Here is a 23,040-nt window from a genome sequence, read left to right as displayed (position 1 = left end):
TGTTATCAGATAATGAAGTAATTAGGTGTAAGATATAAAAATAACAAAACTGAGAGAAAGAAAGCACTGATTTGAAATTACCTTCAAGTTTGGATGGAAAATTAAGAGCACGTCCAATTCAAAGTTCTAGGCATAAAATCCAGGTATGTCATGTGGTGGACTTCTTCAACTTGGCAGCCAATGGGAAGAATCCACACTCTATGGACCAGCAAACTAAAAAATGACTGTCACCATGAAGAAGTCAGTGACTTTGCATTTGAGTTTTCCATCTTGGCTCATTCCCCAAAGTTCAGGCTTTGGAGTCCTAAAGTCTTCTTCAACATTTAACTAGTTCTTCGTTGGTGGAAGGGGCTGGGACTGTCTCTCCACATGTAAACTGATTTTTGTCATAAGTCACTTTTATAATGAGAGAGCAGCTAGGGCACGTTACCACGTCTTCCCCATTCTCCAGATCTTCCTTGGTGATGCAGAAGTTACTCCCACATGGGCAGGGGTAGAAGTACTTCTCCGAGTCCTCGTCATGTTGGAAGTCCTCAGTCTCCACCTCGTCGTGAAACATCGCCATCATTACTGGGGCCAGCAGAGGTCTGTCACCTCCGCTGTCCGACCCAGGCCAGGGTATGTCCAACTTGCCCATATAATCTTGATTTTCAAAGGAAAAGATAATATGAGAAAAGAAAATTACAGATAATTTCCTGAGGATTTTAAGTGTAGAAATCCTAAATAAAATATTTGCAAACTAAAAGTCCAACAGAGTATAAAAGTAAAATATACCATGTAGTTCACAACATTAACAGCTTTAAGGACAAAATAACATGATTATCTTAAAAGGTTTTGAGAAATATTTCATAGAAATCGAGCATAAATTCATGATAAAAATTCTTAGCAAATCAAGAATTTGCTTAACCTAATGAAGGACAATTATGTTATGGCAAACATGGGGAAACAGTAGGAGCATTCCATTTAACATCGGGAATGATTAAGGGTGCCCAGTATCATCATTTCTATTCAACCTTGTATTGACATTTTTAGCTAGTGCAATAAGGCAAGAAAAAGAAAGTAGAGGCATAAGGATCGGAAAAGAAGAAATAGAATTGCCAATTATTTGCTGATGACATGATAGCCTCGTAGAAAATCAAAGACATCTGGGGCAAAGTATTATATTATTAGAAATAATAGAAGAATTTAGCAAAGTCAGTTCATTTCTATATACCAGTAACAAATAACCATAAAATGTAATTTAAAAGAAGATATCACTTATGATATATTTAAAAAATCAGATATATAGGAATAAAAATTTTTAAAAAGATGTGCAGGACCTCCTTGGAGAAAATTTAAAACTATTGAGATTCATTAAAGAAGTCCTAAATAAATAAAGAGAAATACTATGATACATATTTCTTATTTCTTAAATGGAAAAAAACTTTAATATTATAAATATTTCAATTCTCCTCATAGTGGCTCATAGACTTAATGCAATTCCAACAAAAATTTCAGTAGGATTTTAATGGAATGTGATAGTTTATTCTAAAATTTATGTGAGGACTTCCCTGGTGGCACAGAGGTTAAGAATCCGCCTGCCATTGCAGGGGACACGGGTTCAAGCCCTGGTCTGGGAAGATCCCACATGCCGTGGAGCAACTAAACCTCTGTGCCACAACTACTGAGCCCATGTGCCACAACTACTGAAGCCTGAGCACCTACAGCCTGTGCTCGGCAACAAGAGAAGCCAGCACAATGAAAAGCCCGTGCAACACAACGAAGAGTAGCCCCCACTAGCCACAACTAGAGAAAGCCCACACACCGCAAAGGTGACCCAATGCAGCCAAAAATAAATAAATAATTAAAAAAACAACTATGTGAAAGAATAAAGGACCAAGAAGTCAAACATTTCTATAGAGGAGTAGGGAGGGGAGATTTGCTTTATTAGCCAACAGGGTTTATTTTGAAGCTGTAGTATATAAAGCATGATATTTGTTCAGAAATAGAAAAATAAACTTTGGGCAGGTAGAAAACTCAGAACCAAACCCATGTATATATGGAATTTTGGTATATGACAGATGTGACCTGGCAGATCAATGGAGAATGGAGGGACTATTCAATAAATGTATCTGTAAAAACTGGTGATCTATAATGGAAAAAATGATATTGATTCCTTCCTTAAGTCGTTTGTAAAAATGAACTCCAGATAAATTAAGGACTTAAATGTTAAAAGTAAAATTTTGTAAATTTTATTAGAAAATATAGGTAAATACATTTCTGACTTTGAGGTAGGGAAGAATTTATTAAAGACACATAAAAAACCCTCTAACCATAAAAGAGAAATCTGATGACATTAAAATTAAGATCTGAACACCAAAAGATATCTTATGAAAGAAAAGAGAGAAGGTACCAACTGGAAGAGGATATTTGCAACCCAACTAACCAACAAAGGATTACTAGCAAGAATATATAGAGGTTTCCTCAAATTAATAAGGAAATAGCAAACAATCCAATAGACAATGGGCAAGAAATACAAACAAGAATTTCACAGAGGAGAAAACACAGATGATCAATAAAATCATTATGAGAAGGTCAACTTCATTATTTATTGGGGAAGGCATATTAAAACCACAACGAGATACCAACTTATACCCATTCAATGGGCAAAAATTAAGAAGTGGACAATGCCACATATTGGAGAGAATTAGCTGGGTACGACCACTTTGCAAAGTTTGTTGTTATCTGATGTTGAACATTTCCATATTAACTCAACAATGCTACTTTTAGGTATATACCCAAGAAAAACTCGATGTACAATAGGAGACATAAACAAGAATGTTCCCAGCAGCACTTATTGCACTCTTAGCAAGATAAATACCTGAAACGACCCAAATACTTATCAATAGAAAACAGATAAATTGTGGTAATTTCACACAACGGCATATTATATAGCAAAATAAATAGCTAGAAGCAAAAATATGAATAACCTGAGCAATAAAATTTTTTTAAAAAGGAAATTCCCTCATATTTTATAGAGCCTGAAGCTCTTTTATAATGTTGAAAACAAAGAAAATTGAACAATAGGATTATTAGGAATACAAATGTGATAAAGCTATAATTTCAAAAACAAGTTATAATAATAACTGCAAGATTCAAGGAAGGGGAAGTAGAGGAATAAACTGGGGAGAAGCCCATAGGTGGGTGTAAATGATTGTTAATGTTCTAATTCTTGTATTGGGTGGTTGGTTCACATGTATTTAAATTATTAATAATAATAAGCAAATTCATATATAAGTACATAGTTTATATAAATAAAAACAAAAGAGGACCATGCTTAGACCCGTGATGAGGGAGTGTTACAAATCAAAGATAATCCAATTCTGTGCTCTTGAGTGGAAAACCAAGAACAATATCAACTCCCTCACATGTTTTGCTTTTATTATTAGTTATCATTAATCCACCCAACAATCCTATTTTTCGTTACTACTATGATTTTTTTTTTTTGAGGCTAAACCACAAAAAGAATTTATTTAAGTGTCCTGAGAGGACAGGAAGGTGGGAGCTGGGAGAGCTAAGACCAGGATGTCTGATACTTGCTTCCCATATCCTGTAGAAAATGTTTTCTATTCCAAGACCTAGTCCTTCACATTTTTTTTGTTTTCCATTAGTGTTCTGTTTGCTCATCTGTATGTATAGCATTTCAATGTACATTTACATACAATTTACATACAACTTAATGTAAAAATGCCTTTTACTACAATAACCATTGTGTCAAACCACAGACTAAAAAGTTAATGTGCTGTAATATTAGCATGTCAGTGCCTAGTCCACCTTTAACTGCTGGCTCAATCAATAAATATTGGATGGCCATTTCTTTAATCATTTGAATTTTCATAAAATACATATCCAGTTATTCTCTCCCTCCTTCACCTGACTCGCTGTTAAACTTCCTTTCTTCCTTTTACTCCATCTCATATTCTGCAGTCAAGACTTTTCAGTACCTACTCTTCTGAGAGATTGGCTCAAAGAGACACAGATGTAGAGAACAAACGTATGGACACCAAGGGGGGAAAGGGGGTGGTGGGATGAATTGGGAGATTGGAACTAACATATATACACTAATATGTATAAAATAGACAAATAATGAGAACATGCTGTAATGCACAGGGAACTCTGTTTAACTTAGCTGTACAGTAGAAACTAACACAACATTGTAAAACAACTATACCCCAATTTAAAAATAAAGAAAATTTTATGTATTATGATTTCCTTTTTACAGATGAATCAAATCTTAGTGAGTTAACGTAACTTGCTTGAGTCCACAAAGCTGGCATGTGGCAGATTCCAGAATGTGAAGTTTCATCTGTTTGACTCTAGGGCCTAGCCCTTACAACTGGGCTAGGCTCCTGGTCATTAAGATTGTTTTAACCACTAGTATACCAACCTAGAGTAATTGTTGTGCTGAGGATAACAATCTCTAGATATGTGAAGGTAAGAGTTCACCAAAGAGTTCATTTAAGCGTTTTGTCAAAGTATGCCATGGCAAGTTGAGGAATTTGCCCATGTGTGTCATAATGGAAAAACTGTGTAAAAATGAAGAATCATTGAGTAATAAGAATTTGAATGCAAGAGAGCTCAAGTAAGAAATGTCATGCACTGTTGGATCAGGAGTGATTCATTCCTTTAGTCTGCATAATGTTCCTTTTCCATATGCCCACGCAGGAATGTATAGATATAGAGACAATGTTCACAAAACCTTTTGAGTGGTTGTAAACGTGTTCTACACCTGATTTATTCTGCTTTGTGACCTCACCCAGACACCCTTCTTTCTGGTTTCTTGTGTCTTTAAAGCACATCAAATGTGAAGCCCAGGCCCCCTCTACTGGTTAGCCACATTTTGTCATAAGTGTCTTCCTAAATAGGCATCCATCCATCCCTGTGAGTAAAGATAAGTTGATGCTTATTTCTAGTGCCCTGATTTTTTTGGGAATGCAGAATTGACAGTGAGAAAGAGAGAGGAGTATGTATTTTTTGTGAAGAAGACAGAATGTCACCAAGAACCTGGTTTGTGGGCAGATGCCGTACAATGACTTGTATGGAAACTTTGGGGGAAGAAGATTGGAGGTGTGGAGATCGGCTTTAGAGGCAGCATTTGTAGCCTTTGCTTTATAGCTTAAAAGTCTATTAACTTTCTTTAACTCATCATCCAAATTAAATTTATTAGGTAATCCCACAGACAGATGTCTTTTTGGGTGTATCTCTACCCCATTTCCCTTGAAGTTGGGATTCTCTTCTTCCTGTGTTTACATGCCAAATCTATTCATCAGAGTAAAATGAGGACCTCTGAGGCAGAAATCACGTTTAATTTTCTGTCAGGTTCAGCCCCCAACTCCCAAATAGTGCATACCACATGGTAAATATCAATTATGCTACTTAGCTACCCTTCTCAAATTGCCATGTAAGGACGGAAAACATCCCCATCCAGTAGTCCAAGGAAATTCAAATCAAAAGGATGAAAGAAGATGCTGACCACTCCCCAGAAGACCAAATACAGTAATTTTATTGTTGTGCACATAATCACTATTTGACGGGAAACATTTCAGTGTATGTTAGTTCCAAGATGTTGAAGTTCAATAAGTTCAGAAAACATCTATTAAAATGACTTCCCTGGTGGCACAGTGGTTGAGAATCTCCCTGCTAATTCAGGGGACACGGGTTCGAGCCCTGGTCTGGGAGGATCCCACACGCCGCGGAGCAACTAGGCCCGTGAGCCACAACTACTGAGCCTGCGCCTCTGGAGCCTGTGCTCCGCAACAAGAGAGGCTGCGATAGTGAGAGGCCTGCGCACTGCGACGAAGAGTGGTCCCCGCTTGCCACAACTAGAGAAAGCCCTCACACAGAAACGAAGACCCAACACAGCAAAAATAAATAAATAAATAAACTCCTACCCCCAACATCTTTTTTAAAAAAAAAAAGTGACTTCCCTTTTCCTCCACCCCTGAACCTCCAAATCCTTAAACACTGAAGAGGGCAAAACAACATGGTTCTTTTATTCTTTTCAACTAACAAAACCCTGACAGAAATATAGAAGAAACTCTGAGCATCAGGAAGCAGACAGGAGCAGCAGGTTCCGTGGGCAGGGAGCCAGGAGCCCTGGGTTCTGATCTCAGCTCCACCAAGTGGTGGCTAGGTTACCATTGGAGAATCACGTCAATTTAGTTTGTGCCTCAGTTTCCTTATTTGTAAAATAGTAATAATCATGTCTGCTCTATATACTAACCTCACTGGGTAGGTAGATAATGCATGAGAAAGTGTAACAGGGAAGAGCCAAATCTGACTACATGTTGGATCTGTTTCTTTTACTTTAACCTTTGCTTCCTGTTGCTTTTGTTCACTAAAAGGATACTGTCTATACATACTGGCCTGCCTTAGGGAACCCCGCCCCTCTGCCTGAATGTCAAACCAAAGTGCCTTTGTTCAGGGAAACATCCGGACCCTGTCCACCTGTGGATGGCTGCAAGACAGCGGAAATTAACACGTCCCCTCCCTGAAGCTGGCCATTCCAGGGGATATTTGCAAAACTTATGGCTTTTTTACTTTACTTCCCCACCTCCTCCCCCTCTCTGTGCTGTAAAAGAAACTGGCATCCAAACCCCTGTAAAGTGGTTAATTTGAGATATTAGTCTGCCATCTTCTCGGTCTGCCGGAATAAAGTCGTATTCCTTGCCTCAGCACCTCATCCCCGCTTTATTGGCCTGTTGTGCAGCGAGCAGAGAGAGCTTGGACTCGGTAACAAAAGCATTTTGTAAACTCTTTGTTTCTAGGTCCTCTTCTCACTCTGTATTCTCTCTGGAGCAGAGTACAGGGCGGTCACGTCACACCTACTTTCTACTCCACCATGTTTATGTACTGGAGGCTTCTGACGGCTCTCAGACTGGGGCGAGCAGGTCTGCCCTGGCTTTAGAGGGCCTTGCATGTCAGAACTCCCCCACCCCACCACAGAGTATTAAAGAGCACCCGGGCCCTCCTTCACTTGGGCATCCAGCATTTGCATAGCACGGCCATGAGCCTAAATATCCACTTTAATAACCAACACTGTTTAACCCCCAGGTAAACGTTTTCCCACATCTCTTGCTGGCTGCCTCGGAATGCTGGGGAGGTTTGTGGGTCGAGCTGTTTGCAAAGACAGGGTCCCACAGTGCTGGGAAATCTGGGGAGCATTGGGTGATGGAAGTGCTTGGATAAGAGGAAAGACAAATTAATCAATTCTTCAAACTTCTCTTTCAGTAAGAATGACTACATTTTCCCATATCCCAGTTATTGGTCTCCAATACCGCTGAGTGTACACTTGTCTTACTTCTTTTGTGTTCACAAATTTAGGGTGATTTCACAACTATTGCACATGGTGGCTGAAGAATATTTTGCAACATAAAGTAATTCATATCCCTCTTAAACTGTACATATGGAGTTTAATTAAAATGTTTATAAAGCATGATGCCAATTGTTTGCATTGGCAGCTAGAAGGACAGTAAATTCTGAATGAAGAATCATTTTATTTTTATAAACCTATTAGTAACATTTAATTAAATTTTCAAAAATTAAATTTAAAATATTTAATTTAAAATGTTGACATTTGTTAATTTTAATTTATGCTTTCCCCTTTAATTTTTTTTTTTTAGATTTTTTTTTTTTCGGTACGCGGGCCTCTCACTGTTGTGGCCTCTCCCATTGCGGAGCACAGGCTCCGGACGCGCAGGCTCAGCGGCCATGGCTCACGGGCCCAGCCGCTCCGTGGCATGTGGGATCTTCCCGGACCGGGGCACGAATCCGTGTCCCCTGCATCAGCAGGCGGACTCTCAACCACTGCGCCGCCAGGGAAGCCCCCCCTTTAATTTTTATAGATGCTTTTGAATATTTTAGAAGAGACATAACTTTGACATTATATGAAAAATAATTTTACATTGTTTTTACATTTAGTTTACCTTTATGATGAAAATATAGTAACATTTTGTACAGTTTGAGTACACTTACATTTTACTTTTATATCATTATTGTCAAGAAAGCACAAATCATGTGAGTGTCTTCATTATAACACCTTAATTAGTGATTTTACTAAAATAAGAGCAAGAAAAATAGTAGATACTCTATAAATATTGGTTGAGTGAGCAGAAAAATACAAATTAAAAAAATATTAAATTACCTTTAAGAGTATGAATTCTACCTCAGAGCAATAAAAATTTATTATATAAGTTTCTCAAGTAGGGGTTTTTCAAATGGGAATGTAAGACATGTGCCATGATTGAGGAGGGAGAGGGATTTCTTAAAGCGTTTCTTAAATATACTGCATCTTCTGGAATATAAATTTTCCCTTTTAAGTTTTAATTAATTAATTATTATTATTTTTTTGCTGTACGCGGGCCTCTCACTGTTGTGGCCTCTCCCGTTGTGGAGCAAGGTTCCAGACGCACAGGCTTAGGGGTCATGGCTCACAGGCCCAGCTGCTCTGCGGCATGTGGGATCTTCCCGGACCGGGGCACGAACCCATGTCCCGTGCATCAGCAGGCGGACTCTCAACCACTGCGCCACCAGGGAAGCCCCTTTATTTATTTTTTAAAGTTTTCATTTATATATGAAAAACAGAGTAGGTGTGAGATTTAAACAAATAAGATAGACATAGTACTTTGGAGAATGTTTATTTCCCAAAGATTGTGTTGGGTCACTTTCCCAGGGCTGCGCATTTACACATACGAGTGCCCCTGTGTGCGTGCGTGCGTGCGTGCGTGCGTGTGTGTGTGTGTGTGTGTGTGTTGTGCTGTGTGCAGCTGATACTCTTCTCTCTCAGTTCTTCAGTGGAAAGGTTTAAGAAGCACTGAAAGAGGTAACAAGCAGTTGACAGTTGGACAAGATTAGTATGCCTGGGGAGGGACTGTCAAAATCCTTTTCTTTTTTTTTTCTTTTTCTGTTATTTTATTTTATTTATTTTTATTTAAGAATACAGCATGTTCTTATTAGTTCTCCATTTTATACATATTAGTGTATACATGTCAATCCCAATCTCCCAGTTCATCCCACCACCACCCCCACCACTTTCCCCCCTTGGTGTCCATACGTTTGTTTGTTCTCTACATCTGTGTCTCTATTTCTGCCTTGCAAACTGGTAAATCCTTTTAAAATCCTTCATTTGAAGAGGAGTGAGGCATTACACCAAGTCGCCAGCTTGATGGATTCTTTTTGTGTGTGGCACTAATGAGACCATGTCATTAATTCTGTTCCTGAGTGGGCTGGCTAAAACTCTTCTACTCTGCTGAGATGGCCCTACCTTGGCCAACCTAGTATGAGGCTGCTTGGCTATTGGCAAAAGGGAAGGAGAGGACACAGCGCAACCTAATAGTGCTTTGGAAGAACAACCAAACGAACATTTTCTGCCGAAGGTGGGTAAGTAGTGCTTCCTTCGTGCAGGTCTGTGCTCTGAGTTCTCGGTTCCTCCATCGGTTCCTCCAAGGCATTATGAAATCCTAATTGAGCTCCATATTCCTTTCTGTTCTGCTCTGCTCTATTTTTCAGTTCTGCAACATGAGAGTGGTAACCCTAGGGATAAGAGTCAGAAAAAAACAATAATATTAGGAGTTAGGTGGCCTGGTCCTAGTTCTGCCTTGGGCACGAAGTAGTTCTGAAACTTGGCACAAGTTCATTGAACTTTGCTAGGCACCCCTTTCCTCATTTATAAATGAGAGTTTTTTGGTTATTAGGTGATCCCTAAGTTTCCTTCTCATTTGAATGTTTTGGATATTTTTGAACACTTTCCTGCAAAGTTTTCTCTTCATTTTTTGTAACCCCCCCGCCAAAGTATAAACTTAATGAAATTTAAAAAAGTCTTAATCAGATACCTTTCAGGAACTCTGATAGGGTCCACGAGTTTCCAAACTTCTACAAAAATAGAAGGATTATACGTGTACTTCTAATTTTGAATTGGAAGTATCAGTATGAATGAATGATATGTATGAAAAAAATTTTCCTAGCTCTGTCCACTGAAAAGGCCTAGAAACAGACCCAGTGCTCAGAGCAATGAGCACTCCTAGCACCCAGACTGGTTAAAGATGGTCAGATTATGAGTATCAATAATGATAATCACTCAATGAATTGATGCTTACATTCATGACATAAAGACATGAAAAATCCAAGTCATTGACACTTTGGATGGAAGATGCAAGGAACTACCTCATTGATTTGAAAACTGATGAAGAAAACAAGTATTTTTCCTGTTATTCCTATATAATATATATCAGATATCTATAGGTAGCTATAGATATCTATATCTATCTTTATATGATTTAGATAGATGATGAGGGGAAAACGAATACAGAGATGATAGAAATAAAACATCACCATTTGGCAGTCCCTGAAGATTTAATGGCATTAAGCCATGGTCATCAATGGCTGACCACTCTGTAGTGGTCTTGTGGGAAGTTTAGGGGGCAGTCCTTAAGACAATTCTCACCTCTAACATCAATTGCAAGTTGGGAATTTCCAAAAGCACCCTTAGTTTTGATAATTCTCTATAAGAACTCACTGAAAGCTGTTATACTAATCATTATGGTTTACTATATCAAAAGGATACAGATTAAAAGTAATCAAGGAAAAAAGTGCATAGGACAGAGGCCAGGAAAATTCCAAATATGAATGTTCCAGTTGTCTTCTCCTCACAGAGCTGTGGACACCGTAACTTTCCCAGAATCGATGTGTGACAATATGCCCAGATTATTGCTAATAGGGGAAGCTCACCTGAACCTTCCTCTGCAGAGTTTTGACTGGCCATATGACTTCTCAGTCTCCAGGCCCTCCAAAGTTGAGCCAATTATGTGTGACCCAAGGCCCCCAGGCAAACAAAAACATTTTTTTTTTTTTTTTTTGGCGGTACGCGGGGCTCTCACTGTTGTGGCCTCTCCCGTTGCGGAGCACAGGCTCCGGACGCGCAGGCTCAGCGGCCATGGCTCACGGGCCCAGCTGCTGCGTGGCATGTGGGATCTTCCTGGACCGGGGCACGAACCTGTGTCCCCTGCATCGGCAGGAGGACTCTCAACCACTGCACCACCAGGGAAGCCCTAAACAAAAACCTTTTTTATCAGGGATGATATTGCAAGAGCTTAGAGATTACCTTTCAGGAACCAAAAGCTGGATTCCTTTGGGACAAGATTAAGTTCTTTACTACACATCTTGTAAAACCAAAACCCAAAACCACCTACATTGAACTGGAATCTGATTAAAACTTTAGATGCAACTAACAATTTACAGGAAACATAAGGGATAGAAAACAAGTTAAATGACACCATAGGGATGCAGTCAGCAAACTCAGTTTATGGGAAATTCTACAGACAATTAACCTGCTATCTTTAAAAAAAAATTGCAAGGGAAAAAAAAAGTATGGCAGAGAAACCTATAGATTAAAGTTGATTTAAAAGACATATCGCTCAGTTGCAATGTGTCTTATTTGGATCCCAAGTCAAATAAAGAAGCTGAAAATATTTACAAGATAATTGGGGAAATGTGGATGCTGATCGGATATTTGATGGATATTTGGATGTTGGATATTTGATGATATTAAGGAATTATTGGTAATTTTTCCATTTGATAATTGTGTTATGGTCATGTTTACAGCCTAAAAAGAGTCTTTATTTTTTAAAGATCCACACAGAAATATTTAGAGGTGAAATGATATGCCTGGGATTTACTTCAAAGTAACCTGGTGTGAGGTGGAAGTGGGTGGAGTTTTGGATGGAACAAGACTGACTAAGAAAGCAAAAATCTGGGCTGTGTTAGGTCATGTATTCATTTTTGCCACTTTAAAACATGCAAAATGGATATGTAATACGGCTTGTGGGGCACAAAATCACCTTCCCTGGGCCTTGCTTTTCTGCTAAGGTGCTTGTGTATAATAGATCCTTCTTAGTTACCCATCACCTAGTTTCCCCTGGGCCTTTGAGAGAGCAGAAGCTGGTAACTTTGGTTGAAGTTGGAACTAATATGCATAGCAGTTGTGGCTGTACAGTCATGGAAAGAGATACAGGTGTGGGTACAAGATAATGGATATATTTCATTTATTCTTCAAGAAGAATGTTACAGTTTTATTAAGACGATAAATTTAATGTGGATAAACATTATGTCATATTATTCTGTTAAGATCAATAGGTTTTAAAGTTAAAATTAAAAGCTTCATATTTGCCATTTAACTGTATATTTATTTATTTTTTAAAGAATTTTTAAAAATTTATTTTTGTCTGCGTTGGGTCTTCGTTGCTGCACGTGGGCTTTCTTTAGTTGCTGTTAGGGGGCTACTCTTCGTTGTGGTGTGCAGGCTTCTCATTGCAGTGGCTTCTCTTGTTGCAGAGCTGGGGCTCTAGGTGTGCAGGCTTCAGTAGTTGTGGCACATGGGCTCAGTAGTTGTGGTGCATGGGCTTAGTTGCTCTGCGGCATGTGGGATCTTCCCAGACCAGGGATTGAACCCATGTCCCCTGCATTAGCAGGCGGATTCTTAACCACTGTGCCACCAGGGAAGTCCCTGTATATTTATTTTTATATGTCTAAATGTATGCCATGTTGGAATATTAAAATTATTAAGTGAAGGGAGTTTACAGATGATGAAGAGAAAGTTAGGTATTTCACAAGAATATTGAGCTTCTTGTATTCATTCTGCTTTGAAAAAGAAACAGCAAAAAGTTATTCTAAAAGTTAGCAGAAATTCCAGGGGTCACTAAAATATACTTACGGGAGAGCCTGTTAACATTTTGCGAATTTTTTTGGTCATGCAACTTAATAACTTTTTAACAAAAATCTACTTCTGAAAAGGCTACAGTTCGTAGGACTTACTGTTATTTGCTGGTGTGTATTTTCACTATAACCAAGACTATAACAGTTTCTTGGTTAGGCACATGTGATTTATGTGCCCATCTTGTCTATTTGACAAATTTTTATACTGACTTCTACAAATTCAGGCCCCAAATTTCAAACAAGAAAACTGCTCAGACGTCTTTGAGAATCAAACTGTCTTTGAGGTTTCTCAGAGAGCTGCTGGACAGCACCAAAGATTTACTTTCTCATTTTGTAAAAGGAGGGGTGCTAGAAATCATCAGGAGCCCTTGGTATTCTCCGTATTGTTATTACCAACCAGGGTTCCTGGCCTTCCCCAATCAATAGAAATTGATCAGAGGACTGACAAGAAATTCAGGCAAGGCTTTACTGCGGCCCCTGCTGCAGCAGGGGGAAGAGAGAACAAACAACAGTTCTTTTGTTTGCTCGCTCCCCAAGGTGGAGCAAGCTTGTTCCTTATAAGGGGTGAAGGTAGGGGTGTGTCCAGGTGTCCGGCCAGAGAGGTGACTTAGGTGGTCTGCTGGTCTCTGGTGGTGTTGTGTGCAGGAAGCAGCTCAGTACCGTGCTTTTGTTCCCAACACCCTGTTTTTGCTCCAGGCTCTTCAAAAGTGGCAGTTGGGCTTTTTGGTCTCTTTGTATCTTTTGGGTCCAGAATTTGCCCCAAATGCAGGCAGTTATTTTTAGTCAGTTTCTTTGTATTTTGTTGCTTGAGGAGAGGTGTGTCCAGGTGCAAGCATTGCAGCACGGCAGCAAAGGGTCCCAGGTCCCAGCAAAGGGTTCCAGATCCCAGCCTGTCTCATTGTGAGAGCTGTTTGTCAAGTCCATAGTGTGGGAAGAGCTGGCAAATCAACCTCCATAGGTCAATTGTATACAAAGCATACAAGTAAGATGTTATTAAATTTGTTATGTTATATTAAATATATGTTATACTACATGTTGTATGTTATATTACATATGTTATAATGTTATGTTATATTAAAATGAACATGTTTCAGCAATTGTGTGTCTTCAGGATGAATAGAGCATACTCATGCTCATGTGCAAAGCCCAACATGATAACTGTCAACAAAATTTATTCACAGCTTTGTATTTTAAAATTCCTGTGTCTCATGCACACCGATGGTCATTGCAGCACTATTTACAATAGCCAGGACATGGAAGCAACCTAAATTGTCCATCAACAGAAGAATGGATAAAGATATGGTACGTGTATACAATGGAATATTACTCAGCCATAAAAAGGAAAGAAATTAGGTCCTTTGTAGAGACGTGGATGGACCTAGAGAGTGTCATACAGAGTGAAGTAAGTCAGAAAGAGAAAAACAAATATTGTATATTAACACATATATGTGGAATCTAGAAAAATGGTATAGATGATCTTATCTGCAAAGCAGAAATAGAGACACAGATGTAGAGAACAAATGTATGGCTACCAAGGGGGAAGGAGGGGTGGGAGGAATTGGGAGATTGGGATTGACACATATACACTATTGATACTATGTATAAAATAGATAACTAATGAGAACATACTGTATAGCAGGGGTCCCCAAACCCCAGTCCGCGGACCAGTACTAGTCCACGGCCCGTGAGGAACTGGGCTGCACAGCAGGAGGTGAGCAGTGGGCGAACGAGTGAAGCTTCATCTGCCGCTCCCCATTGCTCCCCATTGCTCCCCATTGCTCGTATTACCACCTGAACAAACGCTACCCCACCCCGCAGCCAGGTCCGTGGAAAAATTGTCTTCCACGAAACCAGTACCTGGTGCCAAAAAGATTGGGGACTGCTGGTGTATAGCACAAGGGAACTCTGTTTAACGCACTGTGGTGACTTAATGGGAAGGAAATCTGAAAAAGAGGGGATATATGTATATGTATAGCTGATTCATTTTGCTGTATAGTAGAAACTAACACAACATTGTAAAGCAACTATACTCCAATAAAAATGAATTTAAAAAAAACCTGTGTCAATTAGTTACAATAAAATACACACTTAATGGAATAAACTAAAAGACCCTGGGGATCTGTCAATGCCCTAATTGTCCATATTATTACTACTCTCAGGGTAATTATTGATTAAACCCTTATAAAATATTTATGCATTATGTCTCACTTGTCTTCTTGTAGATACTGTTAGTTATTATAGTACATTAACCCAAGCCATTCAGTCCTGTCATCAAGAGGTGGTTTCTTCTTTCCTTAACACTTGCCGAAACGCACCTGTTATTACACTATAGACCAGTAATGGAGTCTTCTGGAAGAAACGTTAAAAGAACCATAACCTCAGGAAAGGCCTGAAGCCTGTACTCTTTACTATTGATACCAACTGGAATAGATTCACAGGTACAGGCTTTCCACTCTAAGCTGATGTCACCAAGTGCATGGTTGAATGATGACTGAGGATTTCCAGGACCTTTTTTTTTTTAGTTCAAAAGCAGATGATTTTGTGATAGTGGATGGCCAATTATATACCAAGATTACAAGATAAGAAATTAATTATCTAGGATGGAAGGAAATTAAGATGAAATACTTGTTTATGACTAATATTCTATTGATATATTCTATTGGGCAAAAAAGAACACCCCTTTCTTCCTGATTTAGCACTAATTTTTGATTTAACAAGCTAACTATGTACAAAGTGGAACAAAACACTTTTAAATGGTGTCTTATTGCAATTGGTCTCCCAGAGTTCAGGAAAAAAAATCTATAAAATATCTTAGAAAATGCTAATGTAATAAATCAAGAGGAAAACCTAAGAAAAGTGATTTTTTTAAACTTACAACATTTTATTTTAAAAATTGAAATATAATTGACATATAACATTATGTTAGTTTCAGATATACAACAGTGATTTCATACTTGTATAAATTGCAAGATGATCACTAAGAAAAATGATTCTGAGGAAAATAGTAACACATACTGATTGGCTTTGTCTGTAAAACTACACAGAACAATTATTGGTACACAAAGTGCCATGTTTTGCTTCCCTTTACTTTTTCATGACCATGTCATTATTTACATAGGTTCAGAACAAATCTGTCTTTTTTCTATTGGGATTGAATAAAAATTTGTTAACAGAAATGTCACAATCAAAAACAAATCTCATTTAATTAGGTATGCTAAGCTCACTATTAAGGAACAAGGACTGCAGTTGAATATTTGGAAATGATGCCTACAAAATCCTTCCAGAAAACTTACCTGTACGTGTTCTATGGCTAGTGGAATCTTGGCCTTACAGTTAATAAAGAATGCTACTTCCTGACAGACAAGGAACATTGGCTGACTTGGGGATCTCAGAGAAGGAACAGCACCCCAGTTATACAGTTACTGCAGGTAAATCTTGGTAGAGGCAAACTGGATGCCTTTTGTTCCCAGACATAGAAAGGACAAGTGCATAACATCGATTCAAACACAGTACTTCTGTAATGCTGATGGGATCAGAGTATGACTAGGACCTTTATGAAACCTCTAGACAGATGTTAATTCATCACAAGACTTTAGTTCTTTTAAACCATACAGTAAGGAAATCTTTGCATATGAATCAATACCTCTTGTGATTGCTATATAAATTAAACTGGCCAAATAGGAAAAACCCACCAAGTTAATGACATGAATCAGAAAGTTGCTGAACAAACTTATATGCCTATGCTTCAGGGACAGGAAATCACCAAGCAAGCAGGAGTGATACTTGACTTAGTGATCTCTTGACTTAGGTCATCATGTACCACAGTCAAAACCCACCCCACTGCAGCAAAGAAAGAAAGAAACTTCGAACATTTGGCATTTTTAAATAAACTAAAAAAAGGCAGAAACATCCTAACACTAGCCTCTGAATGAAGACCTGAACCCTCCTTGTAAGCTGCTAACAACCTAATACAAACAACTTTATTCCTGATTTTTGCAATATTGATATCTGACTGTAATCCTGGCAACTTCTCATTTTTTCTCTAAATACCTGCTATGTTCTTTGTTTGGAGAACACAGTTGTTCTGAAGTATCGTCTCCCTTGCAAAATAGTGAAAGTAAAAAGTCTTTTCTTAATGGTTCTGTGTCTTGAGTTCTCCTTTCACAATTGGTAATTGTTGAAGCTGGGTGAACAGCTTCTCTCTAATTTTGTATATGCTCTTAAATTTCCATAGTAAAAAATTAAAATAATATAGAAGGACTACACACAGTATTAAAGATATTGTTACTGCTTTCATGCAGAGACACAGGGCTTAGTCTAATTTTAGCTAGTTTCCAAACCTGAAGGCTACTTGGAAGCTGTGTACAATTTTACAGCACATACTGCTGGTAGAAATGACAAATCATCACAATGATGGTACTGGGGTTGGCAGCCTGGACCCAAGGAACGTTATCTTTGTAGTTGTGAAGCTGGTGTTTTCTGGCCTCCCTAGTGAGGTTGGGTTCCTTAATGTCAAACAGAGATGAAAGGGGCCAGAGTTTCCATATCATTTGTTGTGTTCAGTGTGCATGTCAAAAATATATCCCAAAGCTATGGCAACTGAAAAATATTTGTTTTAGTCAGTGTTTGGGAAACAAATGCTGGTATTTGGCTTTAGGGATGGCTTCTTCAGCATTGGTATTGGCACATTCAATTCACAATAAAGTCCAACAGCACTGTGTTGTTTTTTAAAATCCCATATGGACTTACTCTGTAAAACCTCTTGGCACACTTGCACATTTTTGTTTCTGGAGGTTCCTTTGGATTTGTTTGGCTCCGATATCATGATTATTTATTATATTTTCCCTTGAAATATAGAAAGAAAGAACTCGCTTATTACATTTTGTCCTTTGTATATTTAACAAGTATTTATTGATCTCCTACTGTGTATGAAGCTTTATTCTTGGCACTCTGGAAAGATATGAAAACCAATCAGATAAATATTTTGATCTCAAGGTGCTTTCAGCCCAATCAGGAAGACAAGTTACGGGCCAGGCATTGAACTAGATGCTGAGGATGCAGAGGTGAACATACAAAGTTCCTGACTCTGTGCTGCTCCATGTAATTAAGACAGATAAGTACAGAAATCAGAGAAGGCCTTATGGAAAAAAATAAACTTGAAGATGGAGTCATAAAGGACAAATTAGAGTTAGCTAGACAAAACAGAGTGGGACGGAAGGTGTCTTTTTCAGTTGTCTCAAGATGTCTTTTCTGGTTGGTTGGTTCATTTCACAACCAAACAAAGTCCCCACATCCATAATTCCTTTTAGTTAAAATTCCAATCCAGCCCATTTCCTCGTAGGTAATGTTTCCTATGTTCTCTTTATCATACATGCAAAAGAGACAGCTCCAAATTCCCCTAACTGCTGACAGCCCTCCAGCCCACCCAGTGGGCCCAAGTCCCTTCTTTGAGCCTGAGGAAGGGATGATTTGGGGTGAGTTATCTGCCAAGTATGACAACTTGAAGTGCTTCCTATTCCAGATTAATTTATTCAAGACTCTTATATTCATTGTCTGTGGGGTAGGGCTCAGGGTAAAATGTTGAGGACACGTGCGGCATAGGATTGGGAGTGGGGATTAGGGGCAGAGTTCCTCAGCCTTAATACTACCTAACTGATCTCAGTCTTTAATAAAACTGGCTGTTAGAGATTCTAGATCTTGGTAGAGGAAAAAAAAAACCTACCACCAAGCTTCTTTGCCCCCTTTCCTTTCCCAGCTTTTCTAGGGTCAAAGGAAAATGACTGAAATTCATGCCCTGAGATGAAGAGTGATGCTACAGTTATTAAATTCAACTCTCCAACCAGCAGGAGGCCCCCTCTGCTAAGAAGAACTAACAGTTTTATAGGGTGTGGCTGGGAAGCTCAAAACCACAGGGCTCCAAATCCTACCCCCTCTCGGGGGTCATGTGGCCTCTGTGTGAGCTTCCTCAGAGAATGAAGACCTTATAATTCTCATTGTTAGCAGGTATCTTCCTGTGTTTCACTGAAATCCCCCTCCCTGTGTTGGGAGTTTTGCTCTCTCTTGCTCCATAGTATGTCATGATTTGGATGGTGTGTGTGTGTGTGTGTGTGTGTGTGTGTGTGTGTGTGTGTGTGTGTAGGATATAAATCCCTGACAGCTGGAAAATGCACTTTAATTTACAGTAGAAATGGTTTTGTTGCCTTGGTACAGTTATATTAAAAGTGTTCAGGGCTAATAACAGCTAATATGAATTAGTACTTTTCACGTGCTGTTTGTTTCCCAAGGCTGCTGTAACAAAGTACCACAGACTGGGAGGCTTAAACAACAGAAGAGTATTGTCTCACAGTTTTGGAGGCTGGAAGTCTGAGATCAAGGTGTTGGTAGGGTTGGTTTCTTCCAAGGGTTCTGAGGCAGAATCTGTTCCATGCTTCTCCCCTAGCTTCTGGTGGTTGTTGGCCATCTCTGGTGGTCCTTGGCTTGTAGAATCATCACCCCAAGTCTGCCCTTATCTTCACATGATGCTCTCCCTCTGTGAGTGTGTGTCCAAGTTTTCCCTTTTTAAGAGGACACTGACCATATTGGATTAGAGTCCACCTGAATAACTTCATTCCTGTGAACTAATTATGTCTGCAATGACCCTATCTCCAGAGAGGGTCACAGTTTGATGTACTGGAGATTAGGACTTCAACGTATGAATTTTGGTGGACGCAATTCAACACATTAACATGTGTCAATGCTTTGAATATATTCGTGATTTTATTCTCACAACACTTTTAGGTAGGTAATGTTACCCTCATTTTAAAGATGAGGAAAATGAGGCTTAAGTAATTTAGTAGTTTGTTCAAGATTGCACAGCCAGTAAGTGGCAGAAGCAGGATTTAGAACCTAGACACTCTGCTTCTAGAATCCAGGATTTTAACTACTTCATTGTACTGTCTTATTTCTCCTTATATCATTTTTACTTCCCTTTCCCTTATAGTTGCAGAAAGTCACTTGTCAGAAACCAATAAACATCAGTACAGTAGTAAGTAAAATTTCTATGGTACCCTAACACTGCCACCTGGTGGTGGAAACAATTAAAGCAGCTTCTAACTTCCTAGCAAAAGTTGCCTTACATGAAATGTTCACTGGCATTTCCCTCTAATTACAACAGTTCAGCCAAACAAGTATGGACTCTGCTTGATACTGCCTTGCACCAAACACAAGCCATAAGAGAAAAAATAAGAATGGAATAGCACAAATTTTGAGCCCTTGATGGGCTCTAAATTTTGCTAAAGTATATAACTCATTATATTGATAGAAAACTCTTTAGTGTCTATTCTGTGATAATGCATATTTAATAACTTTGTATTTTTGAAACCTATACTTGGTCTTTCCTTTTGGCTGTGCCGCCCGTGGGATCTTAGTTCCCCGACCAGGGATTGAACTCTTACCCCCTGCAGTGGAAGCATGGAGTCTTAACCACTGGACCACCAGGAAAGCCCTACCTGTTCTTATTCTATTTTGAAAAACTGGTTTCTCCTGATGCCCTTGCTCCGGTGACTCAGTATAGACATTATTTCATTCTGCTGTTCAAACTCAGGATTCAAAAATAAAGAGATTAGTTAGCAATTACTAACCACTTACTGTTCTTTAAAGGAAAAAAAAGGAGGGGGTGTACAGAATTGGCTTTGTTGCTTTTCCATCTCTGGGCATGCTATTTCCTAGGCCTTCATCTGGTAACTCTTTCTACAGTTTGCAATCCACTATTAGGTTATTCATTTATTATTTTATGTCAGCAAGGTTTCCTGTTTATCCAGTGGTTTATAATCTATCACTATAATTATTTATTTTGATGCTGAAATTATCCCACATTTGGCCAATGCTGCCCACTGTAAGCTGGCTCCTGTGATCTGCTGACACATATCCATCATTCTTGGATACTTCCTTGCTTTCCTGCACAAAAAAATTTTCCAAGCTAATCTAGTATTTTCCCTACTCTGGCCACGGAATCAGCAATTTTTTCAAGGAGCTCTTTTGTAATTCAGCTATACTTCAATTAAAAAAGGAGCCCTTTGATAAAAACAAAGAAAACAAAAAACAAACAAAACAAAAAACCAAAACCATGAAGGAACTGGAGTATTGAATAAAAAAAAAAGGAGCCCTGGTTTATTTTACTGAAGAATGTTATTTAGAAGCCAAGATCTGAGTGCCAGCTAGAGGATATATGTATATATATACATGGTATATTGAAAATCATGAGATCACACCGATATTTCTAATTTCAATCTAATATCACGGAGCCCACTCCAGTTTTCTCTTTTTTCATATCTGCAACTCCCTTCTCCGATGGTGAGAAGCCTGGCACTTCTTACCCTTAGCATGCTTACTTGTTTCATCAACGCCACTGTGCAGCCCATCTCCCATCGTAGCTGCTGCCCCTCGGCCTGTGTGGATGGCCTCCTCACTCACTTGGGCCACACCCGAACCAGACTTCTGCTCTGCATGGACATCTTCCTCATCCTGCTCCACCGTGACACTCTGATCTAAGTCACCAAGTCCCCCCATGTCCCCGGACATGGACGCTACCTTCCTCTGACTTGCCTAATGGCTTCAGGACCGAAGGGTTAAAGAACAGGAAAGAAGGGAAGGGAAGGGAAAGGGGAGGGAGACTAGAAAGAGCTGCACACAATTTAAAAAAAAACAAAAACTGATTACAGCAAATTCTCTTTCACTCACTTGTGTTCTGATGTGGCTTCATTCCCTACTAGAATGTAAGCTCCATGGATGGAGCCTGTGTCTGTCTTATTTACCATTATATGCCTAGATCTTAGCATATTTCCTGACACAAAGTACGTATGTGAAAACTTTTTGAATGAATGAATGAATGTATAACAGGAGAAAAAAAAAGAGCTTTATAAATACCATGTTGGGAAATGTACATAACCTACAATCCCACTTGTCTAAGCCTTAGCCTGACATCCGGCTGTGTCACATCTGGCACAGTGTGTGGCAGGCACATAGTAGGTATTCAAGAAATTATTTTTAAATGGATAGATCCAAGGAATTATCTGATACATTCATTTCATCTATTGTGTGTCACAGTGAAAAAAAAAAAAGCTGGAAACTATGGTTTTAAATGATGAATGAGGTTAACTAAATTTTCAAACGATACCAGGACGGGTAAGCTCAATGTTCAGTTTGGACATATTGCTTCACATTTAACAGCTGCTTGTTAAACTGGTGAAGTGTAATTAATCAGAGATAGAAATGGAGTTGGCTAAATTCAAGCTAAGAAATCTGAGGAGGAAAAAAGAAATTGAATAATGTAAATACAGGGTATGACTGGCTGTGGGCAAACACAGAATAAGAGATCTGTGGTTCCCAGCGGAGACAAGACACTAATGACAAAAGGAAGATGCAGAGGGTTAGCTCTGATTATAGCCTTAAGAATGGGTCCTCATTTTAAGTTTTAGTGACATAATTAAGTTGTTAACTAGCTTCTGTTTACTTGTTACTAATGCTTCCTTCTTCCCAGGCAGTAGGAGTGCTTTTCAAACTAAAATAACTCAATATCCTCCCCCCATCCAGGTAGAGTGTGAAAATCGGGTCCTACAAACTTTTAAGCTGAAATATGCGGGTAATTTTACATCACTCTGAAAGAGGAACTGTTCATCCGTCCAACGAGTATTGATGGTTTACTCTACGCAAGGCACTGTCTTGGGTGCAGGAGGTATATGGCTGGCAGGGCAGATTGGATCCCTGCTTTCATGGTGCTTGCAGCCTAGGAGGGGCCAGAGCATAGGGGAACCGAGGCGGATAAAGGCACAGATCACAGAGCCAGGAAGTCTGATGCAAAGTGGGAACTTCAGTGTTTTGGACAATGAATCAGTCCTTCAGACTATATGGTCACTCTTTTTGCTTGCAATATTGTTAACGCCACAGAACACACTTCCCTGAAGCAGGCATAAATGATGTTTTTGTTTTCCCCCCTGCTCCCTGCCTTGGTAAGGCAGGTAATTGGCATTGCTTAGAATCCACTACATTTGATACTGCTCCGACCCAGACGAGCTTACTCTGTCTAGATTGGGGCTCCATGTGTCAGGCAAAGTTACAAACTATTCAAAAACAAGACATACGAGGAATGGTTAAAATACTCAGATTATTAAGCTGATAGAGGGATGTTGGTGGTGATTTAAATAATGACCTTCGGAACGTCGTCTGGTAAATGACTGATGTTAGGTGACTTTTCTCTGCATTTGAGTCCAAAAGTTTTTGAAATAGTCAGATCCCGAAAACAAAAAGGTAAAATAA

The 23,040-nt window shown here is 39.1% G+C and overlaps 1 protein-coding gene across 2 annotated transcripts; it reads right to left on the bottom strand.

Annotated features, from left to right (window-relative positions):
- Positions 1–316: 316 nt before the first annotated feature.
- On the bottom strand, positions 317–616 carry LOC132525390 (diphthamide biosynthesis protein 3-like). Of its 2 annotated transcripts, XM_060157945.1 has the most exons (2): positions 457–612; positions 317–381 (listed from the first exon to the last, which is right to left on the bottom strand). In XM_060157945.1, the coding sequence occupies exons 1-2, from the start codon at positions 566–568 to the stop codon at positions 317–319; spliced, it is 177 nt and encodes a 58-aa protein (XP_060013928.1). In that variant the 5' UTR covers positions 569–612. The 2 variants fall into 2 exon arrangements, with proteins under 2 accessions (XP_060013928.1, XP_060013929.1); XM_060157946.1 differs by having other exon boundaries at positions 317–616.
- Between the last annotated feature and the right edge of the window lie 22,424 nt (positions 617–23,040).

Source organism: Lagenorhynchus albirostris, chromosome 9, assembly GCF_949774975.1.
Source record: "Lagenorhynchus albirostris chromosome 9, mLagAlb1.1, whole genome shotgun sequence".
Lineage (NCBI taxonomy): Eukaryota > Metazoa > Chordata > Mammalia > Artiodactyla > Delphinidae > Lagenorhynchus > Lagenorhynchus albirostris.
The sequence above is the reverse complement of the archived record's forward strand: the minus strand, read 5'-3'. Positions and strand labels throughout refer to the sequence as shown.